The sequence below is a fragment of the Dipodomys spectabilis genome, unplaced genomic scaffold (genome assembly GCF_019054845.1).
Source record: "Dipodomys spectabilis isolate Male_0828 unplaced genomic scaffold, ASM1905484v1 ptg000108l, whole genome shotgun sequence".
NCBI classification, from domain to species: domain Eukaryota; kingdom Metazoa; phylum Chordata; class Mammalia; order Rodentia; family Heteromyidae; genus Dipodomys; species Dipodomys spectabilis.
Window position 1 is genome coordinate 19,431,596 of NW_024870785.1, and position 21,909 is coordinate 19,453,504.

At 40.4% G+C, this 21,909-nt stretch overlaps 1 protein-coding gene across 2 annotated transcripts in view; it reads right to left on the bottom strand.

Annotated features, from left to right (window-relative positions):
- Dpp8 (dipeptidyl peptidase 8) overlaps window positions 1-21,909 on the bottom strand; it is a 61,418-nt gene that overhangs the window by 23,990 nt on the left and 15,519 nt on the right. For both annotated transcript variants that reach the window (XM_042687416.1, XM_042687415.1), the window contains exons 4-11: window positions 20,590-20,763; window positions 17,486-17,654; window positions 13,317-13,427; window positions 9,297-9,425; window positions 8,435-8,496; window positions 5,626-5,726; window positions 3,420-3,597; window positions 2,345-2,504 (exon numbers count right to left, since the gene is read on the bottom strand). In XM_042687416.1, coding sequence (XP_042543350.1) covers window positions 2,345-2,504; window positions 3,420-3,597; window positions 5,626-5,726; window positions 8,435-8,496; window positions 9,297-9,425; window positions 13,317-13,427; window positions 17,486-17,654; window positions 20,590-20,763 — 1,084 coding nt within the window. The remainder of the gene's footprint in view (window positions 1-2,344; window positions 2,505-3,419; window positions 3,598-5,625; window positions 5,727-8,434; window positions 8,497-9,296; window positions 9,426-13,316; window positions 13,428-17,485; window positions 17,655-20,589; window positions 20,764-21,909) is intronic.

Here is a 21,909-nt window from a genome sequence, read left to right on the forward strand (position 1 = left end):
CTACTCAGAAGGCTTGAGATATGAGGATCACCTCTCAGCCCAGGTAGGAAAGTCCATGAGATGCTTATCTCCAATAAAACATCAGAAAACTGAAGTGGCACTGTGGCTTGAACACTAGCCTTGAGCTGAAGAGCTGAGGGACAGTGCCAGGCCCAGAGTTCAAGCCCCATGACCACCCCCCTCAAAAAAAAAGATAACCTGTGTACAGCACCTTAATAATAAAAATAAAATTAAATTTTTTTTCTTAAAAAAAGGGGGAGTTGGGTGCCAGTGGCACATGCCTGTAATCCTGGCTACTCAGGAGGCTGAGATCTGAGCATCACAGTTGAAAGCCAGCCCAGGCAGACAGGAAAGTCTGAAATTAACTATAGAATGCTAGAAGTAGAGCAGTGGCTCATGTGGTAGAGTGCTAGCCTTGAACATTAAAAACTCAGGGAGAGGGGGGGAGAGAAAAAGAGAGAGAGAGGGCTGGGAAGGTGGCTCAGTGGTACAGCGCTTGCCTTGCATGCATGAGGCCCTGGGTTCGATTCCTTAGCACCACATAAGCAAAAAAAAGAAAAAAAGCCGGAAGTGGCGCTGTGGCTCAAGTGGTAGAGCGCTAGTCGTGAGCTGAAGAGCTGAGGGACAGCGCCCAGGCCCAGAGTTCAGGCCCCACAACCGGACCAAAAAACAAAAAAAAAAAAAAGAGAGAGAGAGAAAGAGAGAAAGTTAGTTCAGACAAATGCAACAAATAGATGAATTTTGAAGATATGTTACAGAAGATATGTTACCCCATTAAATGAGGTATCCTAAGTAGTTATAACTAGAGACAGAAAGAACTTGCCAGGGGATGAGGAGTTACTATTTAGAAGTTTCACTTCTGGAAGACTGAAAATATTGAGAGATGGATGGTGGTGATGGCCACACAAAAATATTAATGTCACTATGTATACTAAACTATACTCTAAAATAATAGTCATAAAAAGAATTTTAGTCAGGCACTGGTGGCTCACACTTGTAATCCTAACCATTCAGGAGGCTAAGATTATGAGATATGGTTTGAAACCAGCCCAAGCAGAAAGTCCATAAGACTTTTATCTCCAATTAACTACCAGAAAAACGGAGGACTTGCCTTGAGCTGAAGAGCTCAGGGATAGTGCCTAGGCCCAGAGTTCGAGTCCCACGACCAACAAAAAGAGAATAATTTTATGTGTGTGTGTGTTTCACCGCAATTTCTAAAAAAGGCTATGTTCAGTTTAAATTATAAGTGGCAGTTAACTGCAGAACTTCTCATGAAGTGTTTCTATTCTAAAATGTAGGTATTAAAGTAGAAAACCATAACTTTTTTTGAACTCAGGGCCAGGATGCTGTCCCTGAACTTTTTTGCTCAAAGCTAATGCTCTATCACTTGAGCCACAACTCTACTTCTGACCTTTCTGTGGCTAACTGTAGATAAGTTTACTGAACTTTCCTGTCTGGGCTGGTGTCAGATCTTCAGATCTCAGCCTCATGAATAGCTAGGATTATAGGTATGAGCCATAGGTGTCCAGCTGTAACTCAGCTTTAAAAGATCTGGGAAAGGGGCTGGGAAGGAGGCTCAGTGGTAGAGCGCTTGCCTTGCATGCCTGAGGCCCTGGGTTCGATTCCTCAGTACCACATAAGCAAAAAGAAAAAAAGCCAGAAGTGGCGCTGTGGCTCAAGTGGTAGAGGGATGTCCCTCAGCTCTTCAGCTCAAGGCAAGCGCTCTACCATTTGAGCTACCACTTCCAGTTTTCTGGTGGTTTATTGGGGATAAAGAGTTTCATGGACTTACCTGCCGGGCTGACTCTGAACTGAAATCCTCAGATCTCAGCCTCCTGAGTAGCTAGGATTACAAGGCATGAGCCACTGGTGCCTGGCTTTTTTTTTTTTTTTTAATTTTTGTCAGTCATGGGGCTTGAACTCTGGGCCTGGGGGCTGACCTGAGCTCTACAGCTCAAGATGAGCACTCTACCACTTGAGCCACAGTGCTACTTCTGGTTTTCTGAGTTCTTTATTGGAGATAAGATCTCACAGACTTCCCTGCCTGGACTGGTTTTGAACCGTGGTCCTCAGATCTCAGCCTCCTAAGTAGCTAGGATTACAGGTGTGAGTCACCAGTGCCCAGTTCTCAAATCTACTATTAAATAGCTTATTATACATCCATCAAGAACTTTGCTTGGTGGTTTTATATGTGCATATGTTTATATTTTAACATATATATTAAGGTTGATAAAGAAGTACTAAAGCTTACAAGGAATGCAATAGAGACATTATATTTTCCTTTCCCTCCCACCAACTGTACCCAAGAATTTTTATTTTAAAAAAATTAAAAAAGGATTCTTACTTGGGGCAGGCAGCCCACCACTGGACCGTTTATATCTGCTCTCCTTTAAAATGGATGTGATTTTGTACAAGTGACGGAAACCTGTTTTGCATTCAGAGGCAAAAATAAACTCAATTTCATCCTCGTGAGTTTGGGGGAAAACATGAAAGATGTCGTGAATCTGTAAAATGAACAGCTTCATTTACTACACATTTTAATGAAAATACTACAGAAACAATACAATTAACCTACAAACAAAAAAATAACTGCTAACTGTACTTTGAAATGTAAGTAACTGTCAGTGGTAAGAGTATAATACTTACAATAATAGGTTTGGCCTGGGCTTTTTATATTTATTTTACTTTCATCAAATCTTACCCATTGAAAGATAAATGTTTCCAAATGCAAAATGAAAATATGACCAAAAGTTTTTTTCTTACTCATCATCTCTACAATCTTTGCAACATGGAACAAAGTTTGTTTAATAATATAAATCTTATTACTAAACAATGAAAAGCATTTTTTACTTCTATTTTTCAAAGAGAAATATTCTAACAGCTGAGGGAAAACAGATGTTCATCTGTTTTAGGTGAATCTAAGAAGCCTACATTCAGCTAGAAAGTAAACTGGCTTCATTTGTACCTCATTTTAAGCTTTCATGCTAGAATGGAAAATTAAAAATGAAACTTAAAACAGGTGCATTTTGGTTCAGTCTGCCAAATGAAAATGACTAAATTTTTTTGGGGGGTCCAAGACTGGGACACTATCTGATACTTGCTTTTTCTGATTGGCTTGTACTCTACCCCCCTCCCCCGCCCCCCCCCGACCCAATTCTTGAAGTCCTCTTCAGAAACAAGAGGCTGTATGTTTACTACCCGACTAGCTTAGGAACAAATCTGCTTTTCCAGTGAGGTATTACTCCTTGGCATCAAGTTGGAACAATCTTTCCAATTTTAAAATTCCACTGTTAAAAACTAAGGAAACAAAATTCACAACTCCTTTGAACTTAATAAAAAAAAAATCCAAACATTTGTCTTATCATCCTGAGAACATCTTTACTTTAGCCAAGCACAGGAAACTAAAAATGCATACATACATTGATCCATATGTCTGTTGTTTCTTCATAAATAATCAGTGGTGTCACAGAGTCAGGCACTGACTCAATGAGTCTCTGTCTTCCCATGGCATCATCTTCTACTGGGATAAATAATTCAGGGGAGATCAACACTATCTGTAGGCGAGTTTGGGAACGATCTAGTAGGATGGACCAGGCACTATTTAACATATAAAGAGAAATACCAGAAGTAAAGAAAGCTCTCAGAAAATGGATAATCCTTTATTTTCTACTTTGGCACCTATCAATTACTTATATGCTTATATTAACTGTTACTAAACTATTACAAACAGCCAATTAAAAATACTTGGAGCTGAGTGCTGGTAGCTCATGCCTGTAATCCAAGAGGCTGAGATCTGAGGGTCGTGGTTCAAAGGCAGCAAAAGGTTCCTGTGAGACTCTTTATCTCTAATTATCAACTCAAAAACTGGAAGTGAAGCTGTGGCTCAAGGTGGTAGAGAGCTAGCCTTGAGCTGAAGAGCTCAGGGACAGCTTCCAGGCCCACAGTTCAAGCCCCATAAGAAGCACCACCACTACCACCACCAACAACAATAACAAAGAGCTCAGGAAAGAACAAAAAAGCTCAGGGACAGTGTTCAGGCCTTAAGTTCAAGGTCCCCCCCCCCCCCAAACAAACAAACAAACACAATTTGTCAAAAAGGTGCAGTTTAAATTACAAGTGGCAGTTAACTACAGAACTTCACATAAAGTGTTTCTATTTTAAAATGTAGATACTATTTTTTTCTTGTGAAAATACTGTACAGAGGGGTTACAATTACATGGGCAAGATACTGAGTACATTTCTTATCAAGCATTGTAGCCTCCTCCTTTGTTTCCCCTTCCCATCCCTTCCTATCCTCCCCACCCCAACAAAGTTGTAAAGTTCGTTTTCAACATAACCACTTGTACATCTCATTGTTGCAATGGGTCCACCTGTATCCCTATTTAAACGATTTAAAATGTAGATATTATTAAAGTAGAAAGCCTTAACTGTTTTTTGAACTCTGGGCCAGGATGCTGTCCCTGAGCTTTTTTGCTCAAATCCAGTGCTCTATCACGTAAGCCAGTCGCCAGTGGCTCACACCTGTAATCCTTGCTACTCAGGAGGCTGAGATCTGAGGATCACTATCAAAGCCAGCAGGGGCAGTGATGTCCATGAGACACTCATCTCCAATAAATAGTCAGAAGTAGAGCTGTGGCTCAAATAGTAAAGCATTAGAATTGAGCAAAAGCCAAAAAAACCTACAAACTTCCAAAACAAAAACATTAGCTGGGTGCTAGTGGCTCACACAGGTAATCCTAGCTATTCATAAGGCTGAGATTTGAGGGGACTGAGATTTAAAACCAGCCTAGGAAGGACAGTCACTTGACTTTATGTCCAATTAGCCAGCAAAAAATGTGGGAAGTACATCTGTGGCTCAAGTGGTAGAGTGCTAGTCTTGAGTATGAAAGTTCAGGGCAGTGCCTAAGACCTGAGTTCAAGCCCCAGGACCAGCGCACACACACACAAAAAGGTAGACAGCCAGCTGAGGAAGCAAGTCATTTCATAGACACTGAAACTGCATGCATTAATCTTTGAATAAGGATTCTACAAGTATTTCTACCTCAGTTATACTACATTTAAGGGCTGGGAATGTGGCTTAGTGGTGGAATGCTTAGCATGCATGAGGCCCTGGGTTTGATTTCTTGGTACCACATAAACAAAAACAATTACATTTATGTGTGAACCTTTAGTCATAGAACTTAACCACAAATATCATTGTGAGTCCTAATTAAACACAATACATTTATGTTTATAATACAATCTTTTTTTTTTTTTTTTTATTAGTCATGAGGCCTGAACTCTGGGCCTGGGTGTTGTCCCTGAGCACTTCAGCTCAAGGCAAGCGTTCTACCACTTCAGCAACAGTGCCACTTCCTGTTTTTTCTGCTTATGTGGCACTGAGGAATCTAACCCAGGGCCTCATACATACAAGGCAAGCACTCTACCACTGAGCCACCCCTTCTCAGCCCAATATTACAATCTTAGCACAACTCAGTTCAGGAAAAATCCCTAAAGCAGAAACAACTATGCTGCACATTTACACGTGAATGTAGCTACCACTGTACTGCAAATCCAAACACATAGACATTTCTAAAGACCTGGAATACAAACTAGTTATAAGAAGTAATAATTTAACATACGCACTATTTTCCCTCTGGAGTCCATCCAGCTCTGGCAATATATTCCACTCCTTCAAATAGAATCTCAAAAGGTTGAATTAGTTCTTTATCTATGATGTCTATAATCTATGAAGAGAAAAAAGGATCTTGTCATAGAGGTTGAAAAAAATAATTAGCTCACTAGTTTACTTCTATCATCCGTGACAGCACAATACATTTTTCAGACTTACGTATTTAAAAGTGAACAAATACAAAGTAAAACCAGAAGGAAACCATGAGTTATCTTGATTGGGGCTTCTTTTGCCTAAGAAAATTCTACCATAGAATTAGCACACTGATCAGGCACTGATGGCCCACACTGAGATTTGAGGATCACAGTTAGAAACCAGCCTGGGCAGGAAAGTCACTGAGACACTTATCTTCAATTATTCACCAAAAAGCTGCAAATGGAGGTATGGTTCATGTGGTAGACCTATCAGTCTTACACAAAAAAGTTAAGGGACGATACCCAGGCCCTGAGTTCAAGCTCTAGTACCAACTTAAAAGAAAATGGGTAGCCAGGTGGTGGTGGCTCACGCCTGTAATCCTAGCTACTCAGGAGGCTGAGATCTGAGGATCGTGGATAAAAGCCAGGCTGGGCAGGAAAGTCCATGAGACTCTTATCTCCAATTAACCACCAGAAAATCAGAAGTGGTGCTGTGGCTCAAATGGTAGAGCGCCTGCCTTGAGCTGAAGAGCTCAGGGACAGCACCCAGGCCCCAAGTTCAAGCCCCACAACCAAAAAAAAAAAAAAGGTGAAGTTAATCCTCTAAAGAAAGTAAGTTGTTAATAAGCACAAGAAAAAAATGTTCAGGGAGGGCGGTGAGTGGGAAGGAGATGGGAAGGGGTGAGAAGGGGAAACAAAGGAGGAGGCTACAATGCTTGATAAGAAATGTCCTCATTACCTTGCCCATGTAATTGTAACCCCTCTGTATGGTATTTTCACACACAAAAAAAATGTTCAACATTGTTAGCCACCAGGAAAATGTTAAGTCAAAACAATAATGAAACATCACTTCACACCCAGCAGGAGAGCTATAATAAGATGGACAATAGCAAGTGTTGATGATGAAGAAATCAGAAAGTTCATACAATGCTAGTGGGAACATAAAAAAGTATAGCCACTTCTAAACAGTTTGCAGTTCCACAAAACATTAAGCAGAGTTCTCAAATGCCCCAACAAGTCTATTCCTAGCTATATACACTGGAGAAGTAAAAACATAACGCTAATGCCTATATGTTCATATATACGAGAGGCTTAAAATATTTTTTAAAAAATAGTCCTGGGGCTTGAACTCGGGGGTTAGGTGCTATCATTGAGCTTCTTTGTTTAAGGCTAGAGCTCTACCACTTGAGTTACAGTGCTACTTCTGGTTTTCTGGTGGTTAACTGGAGGCAAGAGTCTCATAGACTTTCCTGCCTTGGCTGGCTTTGAACCACCATCCTCATATCTTAGCCTCCTGAGTAGCTAAGACTAAAGGTATAAGCCAATGACACCCAGCTAATGATTCTTTTGAAGTGCTAACTTTCTAAATTGATTCTGGTTGCCCAACTCTGTGAATATTCTAAAGGCCACTGAATTTTAAACTTTATTATTATTATTATTATTATTGCCAGTCCTGGGGCTTGAACTCAGGGCCTGGGTACTGTGCCTGAGCTTCTTTTGCTCAAAGCTAGCACTCTACCACTTCAGCCACAGCGCTACTTCTGACTTTTTCTGTTTATGTGGTACTGAGGAATCAAACCTAGGGCTTCATGCATACTAGGCAAGCATTCTACCACTAAACTACATTCCCAGCCTCAATTTTAAACTTTAAAATGAGTAAATTGATTGTATATAAATTGTCTTAGTAAAGCTATGTTAAAATCTAGAAGTGTTCTTTCCAACTAATAATGTAATGCTCCTTTGAAGTATTTGACTGTCCAAAAGAGAAGGTGCAGTTAAGTACAAATAAAGAGAAATGTGGGATATTTAATACATCACAAACAAAAACCCAAATAGAAAATGAATTACCAATCAACAACCACTTTTTATCATATCCAATCTTGACTAAAGAATGATTAAAGGCAAAGAAAAAAAAACTATTGGAAAGGAGTAATAAATATGTTTATTCCTGTTTTTTTTTTTTTTGTCAGTCATGGGGCTTGAACTCTGGGCCTGGACACTGTCCCTCAGCTCTTCAGCTCAAGGTGAGCGCTCTACCACTTAAGCTACAGTGCCACTTCCTGTTTTCTAGTGGTTTATTGGAGATAGGAGTCTCACAGTCTTTCCTGCCCAGGCAGGCTTTGAACCGCAATCCTGAGATCTCAGCCTCCTGAGTAGCTAGGATTACAGGCGTGAGCCACCGCACCCAGCTTTATTCCTATATTTTTATCTTGGGAACCAGCAGGAAGTTTTATAAACAAAAAGTAGGTCAAATTAGCTGGGTGCCACCGGCTCCAGCTTTAATATTAGCTACTCAGAGGCTAAAACCTAAAAGATCTGGGTTCAAAGCTAGCAAGGGCAGAAAAGTCAGCAAGTATAACTCCAATTTATTAGGAAAAATGCCAGGCCTGGCTCAAGTGGCAGAATGCCAGTGTGAGCCAAAGGGCTGAGCAAGGGCTTGATGCTTGGCCCTAGTACTAACACACACACACACACAAAATTTGGCCAATGTAAAAAAAAAATCATGATCCATTACTATCTCAACAAATTCCAACAAGAGAAAACAAAAACAAAAAACAGAAAAGTGCATCAAATACCTTAACTAGACAGACAAGGGACACAGAAAGTCAATTCAACAATATATACTCACCCTTCCATCAGCATCAACTATTATTTCTGACATCTTAAAAGTGACTTTTGGATTTGCTGTTCCTTTAAAGAGACATAAACAAGTAATTATGCATCCTAATATTACTCATGCTAATTTTGACAGATCAAGCTTTTCTGCAGTTTATTTAAGTAAGGAATACTATATATAGTTAGGCTTTATTAAGTAAGAATCTCAGGAACTTATCTCAAAAATCTCAAAATCATACTTTATTTTTATATTAAAAAAAAAAGAAGCTGTAGAGAGTAACAATGAAATAGCCACCTCCCCCATAAGTAATATAATCTGAAAAAAGCTGAAACATATTAAAGGCCAATATGAAATTAGGAGAATTCTGTACAACTTTTACTATTGAAGTGCTATAAACAACAAAATAGATAAAAAGGGACAATAAAAATCAAAATCACTAAAAATATTTCTTTTTTTTTTTTTTTTGGGTCCGGTTGTGGGGTCTAAACTCTGGGCCAGGGCACTGTCCCTCAGCTCTTCAGCTCAAGGCTAGCACTCTACCACTTGAGCCATAGCGCCACTTCTGGCTTTTTTTTTTCTGCTTATGTGGTGCTGAGGAATCGAACCCAGGGCCTCATGCATGCAAGGCAAGCGCTCTACCACTGAGCCACCTTCCCAGCCCACTAAAAATATTTCATTTCTTGGAACAACCAGTTTTATGGGCATCTTTATCTTTGGAAATAATTCAAAAGGATCAGCTTCATTTCAAAATCAATTTTAGACACTTAATGAACAAGCAATGCTTACTAAGGCTGCAATGAGCAATGTTTATCACACTTTTGAAAAACTATAATCTTATTTGGAAGGAGGAATGAAAATAAGCAGAATACAATACCTGTCTTAGGGTAACGGAATGAATCTGCTCTCCTTGTTTCCAACAAAGGGGATGTAACATGAATAATTTCCACCTCAGATTCATCATTTTCTTCATATAGAATTCTAAGAATTTTACTGCCACTAGGAGCTTAAAAGGAATTTAGATGTTAAAAATTTTATAAGAAATAACTAGTATATGTCTGAGTCAAGCAGAAAAGGTCAGATAAGTTGATGTTAGGGAAATGAACCCTAAGATATGTATTCAAATGTTTTTTCTTTCATGTGATAGTTTCTAGAACATTTATAAGATTATTTCTTTGTTGCTTTGTATGTCCCTCCCCCACGGTATAACCCCTGCTTTCACTGTATTTGATGTGGGTATAATTTGTGGAGGGGAAGGGAAAAAACAAATCGTTTAAATAGGGATACAGGTGGACCCACTGCAACAATGAGACGTACATGTCGTATGTCAAACACGAACTTTACAACTTTGGTAGGGGGCAGGGAGGAGGGTTGGGTGGGGGGGACAGGGGAGGATGGGATGGGAAAGGGAAACAAAGGAGGAGGAGGCTACAATGCTTTATAAGAAATGTACTCATTATCTTGCCCATATAATTGTAACCCCTCTGTACAGTATTTTCACAATAAAAAAAAAGAAAAAAAATTTATAAGAATTACTCCAAAAAAGAATGACTGACCATTTCCTAATCTAATATCTGATTTTTCATAATAAAAAGATAATTTGCGTATAAAATGTGTTATTTATATTTACTGGTGCTGGGATCAAACTCAGGACCTTCAGCATGCTAGCCTACTTCTGAACTCTACCTCAGACAGTACTGCTTTCTTAATTTTTCTTTTTGTACTGGTCCTGGGGCTTGAATTCAGGGGCTGGGTGTTGTCCCTGAGCTTTTTTGTTCAAGGCTAGTGCTGTACAACTGGAGCCACAGCTCAACTTCTGGATTTTTTTGGTGGCTAATTGGAAATAAGAGTCTCATAAACTTTCTTTTCTGCCTGGGATGACTTCAACTGCAATCTTTAGATCTCAGCCTCCTAAGTAGCTAGGATTATGAGTATGAGCCACCAGCACCCAGCCTGTATGGTTTTTTTTGGATGAAAACAACACTAGTTAATAGCTAAGTCACCTTCACTGATTTAAGGTTATTCTTTTTGGGGATTAAAAAAACTCATGATGTATACATCTATTTTCCCCCCATTTCTTATAATTTAATTTATATGAATGTCCACAATAGGCAATGATGACTAATGAGCACAGTCTTTCCTGGCATTAGTGACCGTGGCTGCACAACTGGGAGAATGTACTGAAAACCACTGAACTATATACTTTACGAGGGTGAATTTTATAGGATGTGAATCATAGTATATTATTCCAAAATAATAAATATAAAGGACATATTAAGTTTTAACGGATGATACCAGATCCATTAAAAGTCTAGGGATACATACATATACTTTTTTTTTTTTTTTTTCTAGTCCTGAGTCATGAATTCAGGGCCTATGTGCTGTCCCTGAGCTTTTATGCTCAAGGCTAGTGCTTTATCATTTAAGCCACACCTCCACTTCTGGCTTACTTTCCTGGCCAGGTTGGCTTTGAATTGTGATCCTCAAGTCTCAGCCTCCTGAGTCGTTAGAATTGCAGATGTGAGCCACGGAGCACCTGGATATATTATATATATATTGTCAGTCCTGGGGCTTGAACTCATGGTCTGGGCAGTGTCCCTGAGCTTCTTTTCTCAAGGCTAGTGCTCTACCACTTGAACCATAGTGCCACTTGTAGTTTTTTCTGTTTTTGTGGAACTGAGGAATCAAACCTAGGGCTTCATTTATGCTAGACAGGCACTCTACCACTAAGCCACATTCCCAACCTCCAGCTGGCCATATACTTTTTTTTTTTTTTTTTTATTGTAAAGCTACTATACAGAGGGTTACAGTTACATGAGTGAGGTTATGAGTACACTTCCTCTTGAACATTGTTACCCCCTCCATTGTTTTCCCCCTACCATCCCGTCCCTCCCTCCCTTCCCCGAGGTTCTTTTTTTTTTTTTGATTGTGATTAAATGATTACATAATTTCAAAGTCACAAGTTCATTCTAACTTCCCTGGAGCAAATTGTCTACCACAGTCTGTAATATATAACAGTGTTCACATGTTATATACCATATTTGTGATCAGCAGCATGAGGATATTTAGTAGTGGTTCAACCAGATGAGCGGGAGTTCTTTGTTTCTTAAGTCCTGTTAGCTTTGTCGTATCACCTAACCTTTTGGATTTAGCATCCACTTATGAGGGAGACCATGTACCATTTGTCTCTTCGTTCTTTGGCCATATACTTTTAAAACAGGGGAAAACAGTTTTGAAGAACTTTGGCCTTGTACATCTTAAGATACTTTTTGCTGAAACAAGACTTATTTAATTAAGTTTATATTTCCTATAAAGTGCTATTTAAATACTGGCTAATTTTTTTTTTTTGGGTCCAGTTGTGGGGCTTGAACTCTGGGCCTGGGCGCTGTCCCTCAGCTCTTCAGCTCAAGGCTAGCACTCTACCACTTGAGCCACAGTGCCACTTCCGGCTTTTTTTTTCTGCTTATGTGGCGCTGAGGAATCGAACTCAGGGCCTCATGCACGCAAGGCAAGTGCTATACCACTGAGCCACCTCCCCAGCCCCTAATTGTTTTTTTAAATATACTTTTTTATTGTACAGATTCTGTACAGAGGGGTTACAGTTACATGAGTAAGGTAATGAGTACATTTCCTATCAAGCATTGTTACCTCTCCAATACTGGCTAATTGTTTTGAATAGTTTTTCTATGTCAAAATTTTGTTTAACAAATATAATTATGGCAAAACATTTTATATCTTAAAATAAATGTCCATATCAAAGATATGGTTTAAAAGTTAATATTTTCCATGGCCCTTTAGGGAAATATTCACACTACTAGCTATAAACTAACAGCAATCTATTTGTGGGGTATAACCAGCATTACACATAAGGATAAATAGTGACTCATAAAATTTGTTTTGAGTTTTGTCTACACAGTATATGTCTTAGGCTATGATTATAAGCAAATTTCTAACTAGATCATGGTCAGAGAGTTTGTAAGCCATGGCTTTAAGTTTCTAGGTAAGGAAACATTAAAAAACAAGGCATTTGTTTGTTTTCTCCTATCTGTTCATGAACTGACTTGGTCATCTGTAAACTCTAGTAAATGACACATTTATTTATTTTTCTTTTTTCCTTGGCATTACTGGGGTTTGAACTAAGAGATTTGCAAGCTCTCTTGGCTTGCTTGCTTGCTTACCTCATGTTCTATCACTTGAGCCATACCTCCAACTCTGCTTTTTGCTCTTGAATTTGGAGATGGAGACTCATGAATCTTTTTGTTCAGGCTGGCTTCAAATCTCAATATTTCCAAGTAGCTAAGATTACAGACATGAACAGCTGGCGGCTGACTATTACACATTTATTTTCTTTTTTTCTCTTTCTTTTTGTGCCAGAACTGGGGCTTGAGTCAGGGCCTGGGTGCTGTCCCTGAGCTTTTGAGCTCAAGGTTACCACTCTAGCACTTGAGCCACAGCTTCACTTCTAGCACTTTTGGTAGTAATTGGACATGAGAGTCTCATGGGCTTTCCCATATGAGTTGGCTTCAAATCTAGATCCTCACATCACAGCTTCCTGAGTAGCTAGGATTATAGGTGAGAGTCACTGAGCCCTGCTTCTCATACATTTTTCATTAGTAATTCATTAGGGTGTGATATTTTGCCACAATATTACCAAAATTATCAACTAGCCTTCTGGTTGAAAACTGGCAAACAGAATTGAAAAAGGGATTCCACTGAACCACAGTTTAAGTAGCTCTACTAGAATTTGTACTGATAAGATACAATCTGTATATTATAAATAACTACTAAGAGGATCTAGCCCCCATCACTTTGGAACTTATTATCCAAGGTAGGAAAATTACAATTGTATCTTTTTATAGTCTTATTGACCCATAATATATTATTTTGAACTTCTTACTCATTTCAGCTTCTGGACACCACCAATAGCCAGAATATCTATCAAACTCTTCTTGAAGAACAAATGTAGCAACTCCAGCCGATCTGGGATCATCTTCCATGTTGGCTAGCTCTAGATAAAAATAAAAGACAAAATTATTTGAGAAGGGTGTCACACCCCTTCCTCCCCTCAGCACAAAGCAAAATTAGTTTATTTGCAAAGGTAGCTGAAAGTAGTAATGAAATGTACACCCAAATGGAGTGGGTTCAAATCTAGATTCCATCGTTACCATCATTACCAACTTTGGGCAAATCACTCAATCTCACTCCAATGTAGTGTTTCATTTGAAAATGAGGGTAAGATTGAAGCCAGTGCCTTGGGCATTTCAAGACAAACACAATACCACTTTGCTACTCAGCCCCCCTCTTTTCTTTTTGTCAGTTGTGGGGCCTGAACTCTGGGCCTGGGTGCTATCCCTCAGCTCTTTAGCTGAGGGCTAGCACACTACCACTTGAGCCATAGTGCCACTTTTGGCTTTTTCTGCTTATGTGGCACTGAGGAATTGAACCCAGGGCCTCATGCATACAAGGCAAGCACTCTACCACTAAGCCACCTTCCAGCCCCTTTCTCTCTTTTCAAGACAGGGTCTCACCATGTAGCCTTGAACTAGTGATTTCCTTTCATTCAACTTACAGGAGTATGCCACCATTACCAATTTTTTTTTACCTTAACCATTCCTTTTCTTCCTTCCTTTCTTCTTCTGTCTCTTTTTCCTTTTTCTTCCTGTGATAAGAGTCTCATAGCCCAGACTGGCAATCCAGGCAACCTGAAATGTGTAATCCTCTTGTCTCCTCTAGAGCTAGGACTACAGGCCCGAGACACCATGCTCAATAGCATAGCTCAGGCTAGCTTTGAACTCACTATCCTTCTTTCTCATCCTCTTGTTGACTACTGGCATGTGCCACCATAGCCAGCTCACTTGTTTGTTAATAATATTTAATTTATGCCATATTCTAGCAGCTTTTAGTTTTTTTGTTATTGAGAATAAAAGGTGCTATGAATGTTCTTGTGTAAGAACGTTGTTGCTCATACCTATAATCCTAGGTATTCGGAGGACAGCATTTCAAGAGCAACTCGGGCAAAAAGTATACTAGACTGTCAGGTCATCAGGAGGCAGAGATGTGGGGAACTATGGTTTGAAGCCAGCTAGGCAGAAAAGTCAGCTAGACTCTATCTCCAAAACAACCAGTAATTTTTTTGCTGGGCTGGAAGAATAGCCCCAGTGGTAGAGTGCCTGCTGAGCAAGGAAGCCAGCCAAGTGAGTTTGAAGCCTTGAGTTAGAAAACTGGTATCGTCAAAAAAAAAAAGTTTGAGAGATCCCCATCTGAAGAATGAAAGCTGGGTTGGGTGCCCGTGGCTCACACCTGTAATCCTAGCTACTCAGGAGGCTGAGATCTCAAGATCACGGCTCAAAGCCAGCCCAGGCAGGAAAGTATGTGAGTTTCACACATGCTAGGCAAGTTCTCTACCACTAAGCCACATTCCTAGCCCCTCTTTTTTTTTAAATACTTTATTATAAAAATACTGTACAGAGAGGTTACAGTTACATGAGCAAGGTAATGAGTACATTTCCTATCAAGCATTGTTACCTCTTCCTTTGTTTTTCCCCTACCCTCCCTTCCCTCCCACCTCTACAACTATACTCCTACTCTTTCCCCCTCCCCCCTCTCCTCCTAGCCCTCTTTTGAATAAATAGCTAAAAGTCAAATGGCTATGTTCTGTGATATACATGTTTAATTTTGTAAGAAACTACCAAGCAAGCCAGGCGCCAGTGGCTCACGCCTGTAATCCTAGCTATTCAGGAGGCTCAGATCTGAGGATCGAGGTTCAAAGCCAGCTCAGGCAGGAAAGTTCCTAAGACTCCTATCTCCAATAAGCCACTAGAAAACCAGAAGAGGCACTGTAGCTCAAGCGGTACAACACTGGCCTTGAGCTGACGAGCGCAGGGACAGCACCCAGGCCCAGAGTTCAAGCCCCATGACTGACAAAAAAAAAAAAAAGCAAACCACCAAACATTTTTCTTACTCTCAATGCATGGAAACTCCTCTTTAGCATTTAATATTCTCAATCTTTTTCACTTTTGTTAACCTAGTAGGTATGTAGGGATCACTCTTTCTCTCCCCTTCTCTACCCCCATATCAAGACAGGGTCTTGCTATATAGCCCAGGTTAGTCTAGCACTCCTGGCCTCAAGTGAATGACCCTACCATCCTCACATAGGCCAGCTCAGGCAAGTTTTATTTGTTATCTTTGCGGATCTGCAGATCTGTATTTTTGACATTGTAGGATAGGAAGATGCAGCATGAACCAATGATCCCTTATTGTAATGGAGTCCAGAAGATGAGCTGGAATTCAGAATTAGGAACTAGTCACTATGCTGTTCACCTGTCAGAGATCATGTAACACTTCTAGCAGGGCAGCTAAAGAAGCTGTAATCAAATACCCTACTATTCTTGAGGCAAATTTATAAGAAGGCACACTAAGTAGGACTGCAATTATAAATATCCTAAGGTCAGTTCAGGTCAGTTTATGCTATTAAACATCAAGTTAATGAAAATTAAGCTCTCAGTTTTCAGAAATTTTTGAATTTTGCAATTAATAATAGAATGAAGACAAGGGCTCAGTTTTCTTGGACGTTTCAAATACTCCAAAATTATACTACTAATATGATTTTAAGCCACAGCGCCACTTCCGGTTTTCTAGTGGTTTTTTATTGGAGATAAGAGTCTCATGGACTTTCCTGCCTGGGCTGGCTTTGAACTGGGATCCTCTGATCTCAGCCTTCTGAGTAGCTAGGATTACAGGCGTGAGCCACCGTCGCCAGCGCTAACATTTTTTTTTTTTTTTTGGTCCAGTTGTGGGGCCTGAACTCTGGGCCTGGGCACTGTCCCTCAGCTCTTCAGCTCAAGGCTAGCACTCTACCATTTGAGCCACAGTACCACTTCCAGCTTTTTTTTTTCTTTTTGCTTATGTGGTGCTGAGGAATCGAACCCAGGGCCTCAAGCATGCAAGGCAAGCACTCTACCACTGAGCCACCTTCCCAGCCCTGCTAACATGATTTTATATTTTGCTCTCCTTCAGATTTGAGGAGAGGTACTATTCATTTGAATCTCCCTATCACTTATAACAGACCTCAATTATTCATCATTTTATCCTCCCACTAAGAGAAATTATTTGGGAGAAGTTGGTGTTTTTTATTTTTGAATTCCTCTACCATCTTAAGCACAGAATAAACACATGTACATCTGACTAAACTTATCCTTCTTCTGTGTGTGTGTGTGTTTGTGTGTGTGTGTGTGATGCTGAGGCTCAAACCTACCATCAATCCCCACCCCTGAGCTGTTTTTCTGGGGAGAGGAGATGGGATGATCTGGAGGATGAACTGAAGCTCTCACGCTGGTTAGGTATATTATATACTTTTTGCTGAGACAAGTTTAAATTTCTTAATTGAAATTTTATTTTAATGTGAACAGCTTTTGGAAAATTGTGGTGCTCTGTGTGTATGTGTTTGTTCGCACGTGCGCGCGCGTGCGCATTCTTACCAGTACTGAAGCTTGAACTGAAGACCTTGAACTCTTATTCAGCTTTTTTGCTAAAGGCTGGTACTCTACAACTTGAGCTATATCTCCACTTCTGGCTTTTTGTTGGTAACTAGAAATAAGTCTCTCAAATTTGTTTGCCCAGGCTGACTTCGAACTGATATTCTCAACCATCAGCCTGCTAAACACCTAGTGGGCAGTCTTTTTTTTTTAAGTAATAATTTTTTGTTGAGAATGATTACACAAATTTCATAAATTTCACAGTATTGTAGAATAGTGATAGTTAAAATTGCAAACACATTTTAACCTTTACAAGGCAAATTGTCATTCTCTTAGTCTATAAAGTTTATGAATTCTACAAGCTTTGACAGTACAACTCTTTCTTCTGCGTAGTGGCTGTCTTAATAGGCTGAATGAACAATTATTAGAGGGCTACTATGGTGCTGTTTGAAAATGAACTAAAACAAGGTAGCACTGTACAGGGCTGCCTTACCCTCTGTACTTTTTTCATAATTAAAAAAAGTTAAAGAGTAAAGTTTCAAATACAAAGATCACCAGCTTGTGTGGGTGGATCTGAAGAACTATGCCTTACCATTGTGCACATAGGTGAGCCTTCTTTCTTCTCTGGTGACAATGTTGGATATCCAGATATCATTGCTGTGTATAAAAGCAATCCAGTCTGGATCAGCAGGACATAATTTTGGGTCCATCCGTATGTTGGGACAACTAGTTTCCACTAAATTGGGCTGTAAAGGTTGTTGCTAGAAAAGTAAACAACATTTTAAGGTGACTATCAGACTGATAGATCTTTAAGATGAGTATTTCTGGGTAAAATGTCAACTTTGGTAATAGTTTCAAATGGCCTCCCCCCATCCCCTCGCCTTTTTCACAATACTAGGGCTTAAACTTAGGGCCTTTGGCTAGTTAGGCAAGTATTCCATCGTTTGAGCCATATTCTCTTTTTCATTTATTTATTTTTTGTTGTTGGTTGTAGGGCTTGAACTCAGGGCCTAGGAGCTGAACCTGAGCCCTTTATGCTTAAAGCTAGGACTTTACCACTTTTGAGCCACAGTGCCACTTCAAGTTTTCTGGTGACTAATTGGAGATAAGAGTCTCAGGGACTTTCCTGCCTAGGCTGGCTTTGAAAGGTGATCCTCAAATCTCAGCCTTCTGAGCAAGTGTGACCCACTGACAACAGCCCAGTTAGTATTTTCAGATAGGGTCTGAATAGCTTTTTGTTTAGATTGGTTTCAAATTTATCTCCTTGTAAAAGAGACTAATAGCAGGAGTTATTATACCTAGCTTCTTCATGGCTTTTAACTTTTTTTTTTTTTTTTTTTTGTCATGGGGCCTGGGTGCTGTCCCTCAGCTCTTCAGCTCAAGGTTGGTTTTTAATTTATAAAGGATTAACTTGTCCCCCTATGAATAAAAAAGCTAAAGGTGGGGACTGGGAAGGTGGCTCAGTGGTAGAGCGCTTGCCTTGCATGCATGAGGCCCTGGGTTCGATTCTTCAGCACCATATAAGCAGAAAAAGCCAGAAGTGGTGCTGTGGCTCAAGTGGTAGAGTGCTAGCCTTGAGCTGAAGAGCTGAGGGACAGCACCCAGACCCAGAGTTCAGGCCCCACGAGCGGCAAAAAAAAAAAAAGCTAAAGGTAATGGGAGATATTGTATTATATCTTGATAATATAACAACATACTGGGACATGATAAGTTATACAGGACTCTAGGCATCCACACAAAGTAAGACCACAGGAGGACACTCTTAGGGGAGGAATACAAAAGGGCAGTGCCTATGTGCCTCTGATCATATGAAGTAAAATTTATTGAATTTAACTCCAGGACATGGAAACAAGAAGTTTATTCCATTGTTTTAAAAAAATAAAAGATACTGGGGCTGGGAAGGTGGCTCAGTGGTAGAGCGCTTGCCTTGCATGCCTGAGGCCCTGGGTTCGATTCCTCAGCACCACATAAGCAAAAAGAAAAACGCCAGAAGTGGCGCTGTGGCTCAAGTAGTAGAGCAGAGCGCTAGCCTTGAGCTGAAGAGCTGAGGGACAGTGCCCAGGCCCAGAGTTCAGGCCCCACGACTGGACCCAAAAAATAAATAAAAAAAAAAAAAAGATACTATAACAACATTTTGTAAATTGCCCCATTTTTTTTTTTTTTTGCTGGTCCTGGGGCTTGAACTCAGGGACTATATACTGCCTCCAAGCCTCTTTGTGCTCAAGGCTAGCACTCTGCCACTTGAGCCACAATGCCACTTCTGGCTTTTTTGAGCAGTTTATTGAAGATTGAGCCTCACAGGGACTTTTCTGCCTGGGCTGGCTTTGAACCATGATCTTCAGATCTCAGCATCCTGAGTAGCTAGGATTACGGGTGTGAGCCACTGTTACCCAGCTTGTCCAAATATTTTTAATAGAGTAATTGTTATTTTAAAAGTAACTATTTAAAAATATTTTAAATACTATTTATTGCATATTTATTAAATATTAAAAAATTCGTTTTATCAATACAAATGTTTTACTCATAAAAATGTAAGGAAAGCCAGGATCCTCACAAGTCTATCAAAATATCTCTAATAATTCATAAAGAATTTCCAAATAGAGAAAGTAATTTTCCTTCCTTCCTTTCTTCTTTCCCTCCTTCCCTCCTGCCTTTCCTCTCTCCTTCCCTCTTCCCTCTCCCTTCTTCACTACGGGGGACTGAACTGAAATTCAAATGCTCCACCTCTAGCCCTAGTGCTTTTGTCTATCTGATGAAGTATGGGGCTAACTTCCTCAGGGTTAGCCTTGGATCTTGATCTTCCTACTTTGGCCTCCACAAGAGTTTGGAGTATGGATGTGTGTCACTATTCCTAATCATAGCAAGTGGTATGAGAATATAAAAAACTGCACCTGGGGTTGGGAAGGTGGCTCAGTGGTAGAGCGCTTGCCTTGCATGCATGAGGCCCTGGGTTCGATTCCTCAGCACCACATAAGCAAAAAGAAAAAAAGCCGGAAGTGGCACTGTGACTCAAGTGGTAGAGCGCTAGCCTTGAGCTGAAGAGCTGAGGGACAGCGCCCAGGCCCAGAGTTCAGGCCCTACAACAGGACCCAAAAAACAACAACAACAACAAACCTGTACCTTAATGTACCTTAAAAAATTAAATCTTGGGCTGGGATGTAGCTCAGTGACAAAGCGCTTGCCTAGCAAGTGTAATGTCATGGGTTCGATCCCCAGAACCAAAAAAGAAAAAAAAAAAAAAATAAATAAAAATAGGGGCTGGGAAGGTGGCTCAGTGGTAGAGCGCTTACCTTGCATGCCTGAAGCCCTGAGTTCGATTCCTCAGCACCACATAAGCAAAAAGAAAAAAGCCAGAAGTGGCGCTGTGGCTCAAGTGGTAAAGCGCTAGCCTTGAGCTGAAGAGCTGAGAGACAGTGCCCAGGCCCAGAGTTCAGGCCCCATGACCGGACTCTCCCTCGCTCCCCAAAAAAAACAAACAGAAAAAAAAACCCAAACAAACAAACAAAAAATTAACTCTTAATACTAAAACTAGTATTATGTTTGGTTTCAGTACAATTAAATTCTTTAATTGATAAGCAAACAGAAGTTCTTTTTACTTATTAATTGCTCTCCTGCCTTGGGTATAAATAATCTTAAAACAGACAGTATTACACAGAGGTATAATGGACCTCCAAAGAAGCAGTAACTCCAACTTACAGTAAATCCTTGTGGCCCTCCATCTTTCACATGGTAAATTCCACTACCAGCTTGAAACAGAAATGTCCCACTTCCTTGGTGATAATCATAAGAAGCAATTCCAACTGTTCCAATGCGTTTTCTTTCTCTTAATAATTCTTCTTCTCTAGAATACATTCCATAGTCCAGTGTTGCCTAAGAAAGAAAGGTCACTTATTCCAGTTGTAAGGTCTGCCCCAGTCCAGGCAGGCCCTGTGCAGATAGCTCCCTACCTCTAAATTTCCACCCAGTATCTGTGTTACCTAGGTAGCTGGCACACCTGGAAGCAGTAACCTCCCCCTCCTGCTAGGTCATACCTGGCCCAGGGATGGGTGGCCTCTTTTTTCGGCCATGCCTCTCCACCATGCACAGTGGGGGCAGCAGTTTGGTAAATAAACTTCTTTCCCTGCCTGAATAGCGCATGGTATTCTCTTCATCGGCTACCTAATGAAAACTACCTATTTAATATACCTTACACCAGTCTTCTGAAAACTTGCCTTTGTTTTTAATCACTGAAAGCCTAACATCTCCAATACTATTAAATCTATTTTATTTCATTTTTTTTTGGCAGGGGGGAGGAGGTTCGGTTGTGGGCTTGAACTTTGGGCCTGGGCACTGTCTCTCAGCTCTTCAGCTCAAGGCTAGCACTCTACCACTTGAGCCACAGCACCACTTCCGGCTTTTTTTTTTCTGCTTATGTGGTGCTGAGGAATCAAACCCAGGGCCTCATGGATGCAAGGCAATTGCTCTACCACTAAGCCACCTTCCCAGCCCTCATATTTATTTATTTTTGTGTGTGTACTGGGCTTGAACAAAGGGCCTCCTGCTCTTATTTGGCTTTTTCTGCTCAAGGCTGGTCCTCTACCACTTGAGCCATATTTCTATCCAAATAACCATCAATGCTGGTCACATACTTTTCTTGCCTGGGCTGTCTTCAAACCTAATCCTCAGATCTTAGCCTCCTGAGGAACATGAGCCACCAGCACCTGGATTTAGTTTTTAATTGTATAGAAAGATGAGGTGGGGCATGGTGATTCACACCTGTAATTCCAGCTGTTGGGGGTGCAGAGATTGGGAGGATCACAGTTTGAGGCTAGTCCAATAAAAAGTTAGTGAGACTCCCATCTCAACAGAATGAGCCAAGCATGATGGTATGGACCTGAAATCCCAACTATGAAGGAAGACTAGATAGGAAAAAACACTGTGGTGCTAGGGTGGCTCATTGTAAAAACTCTATGGCTTGAATGGTAGAAACTCTGCCTAGTAAGTTCAAGGCCTTGAGTTCAATCCAAGCTGGGGAAC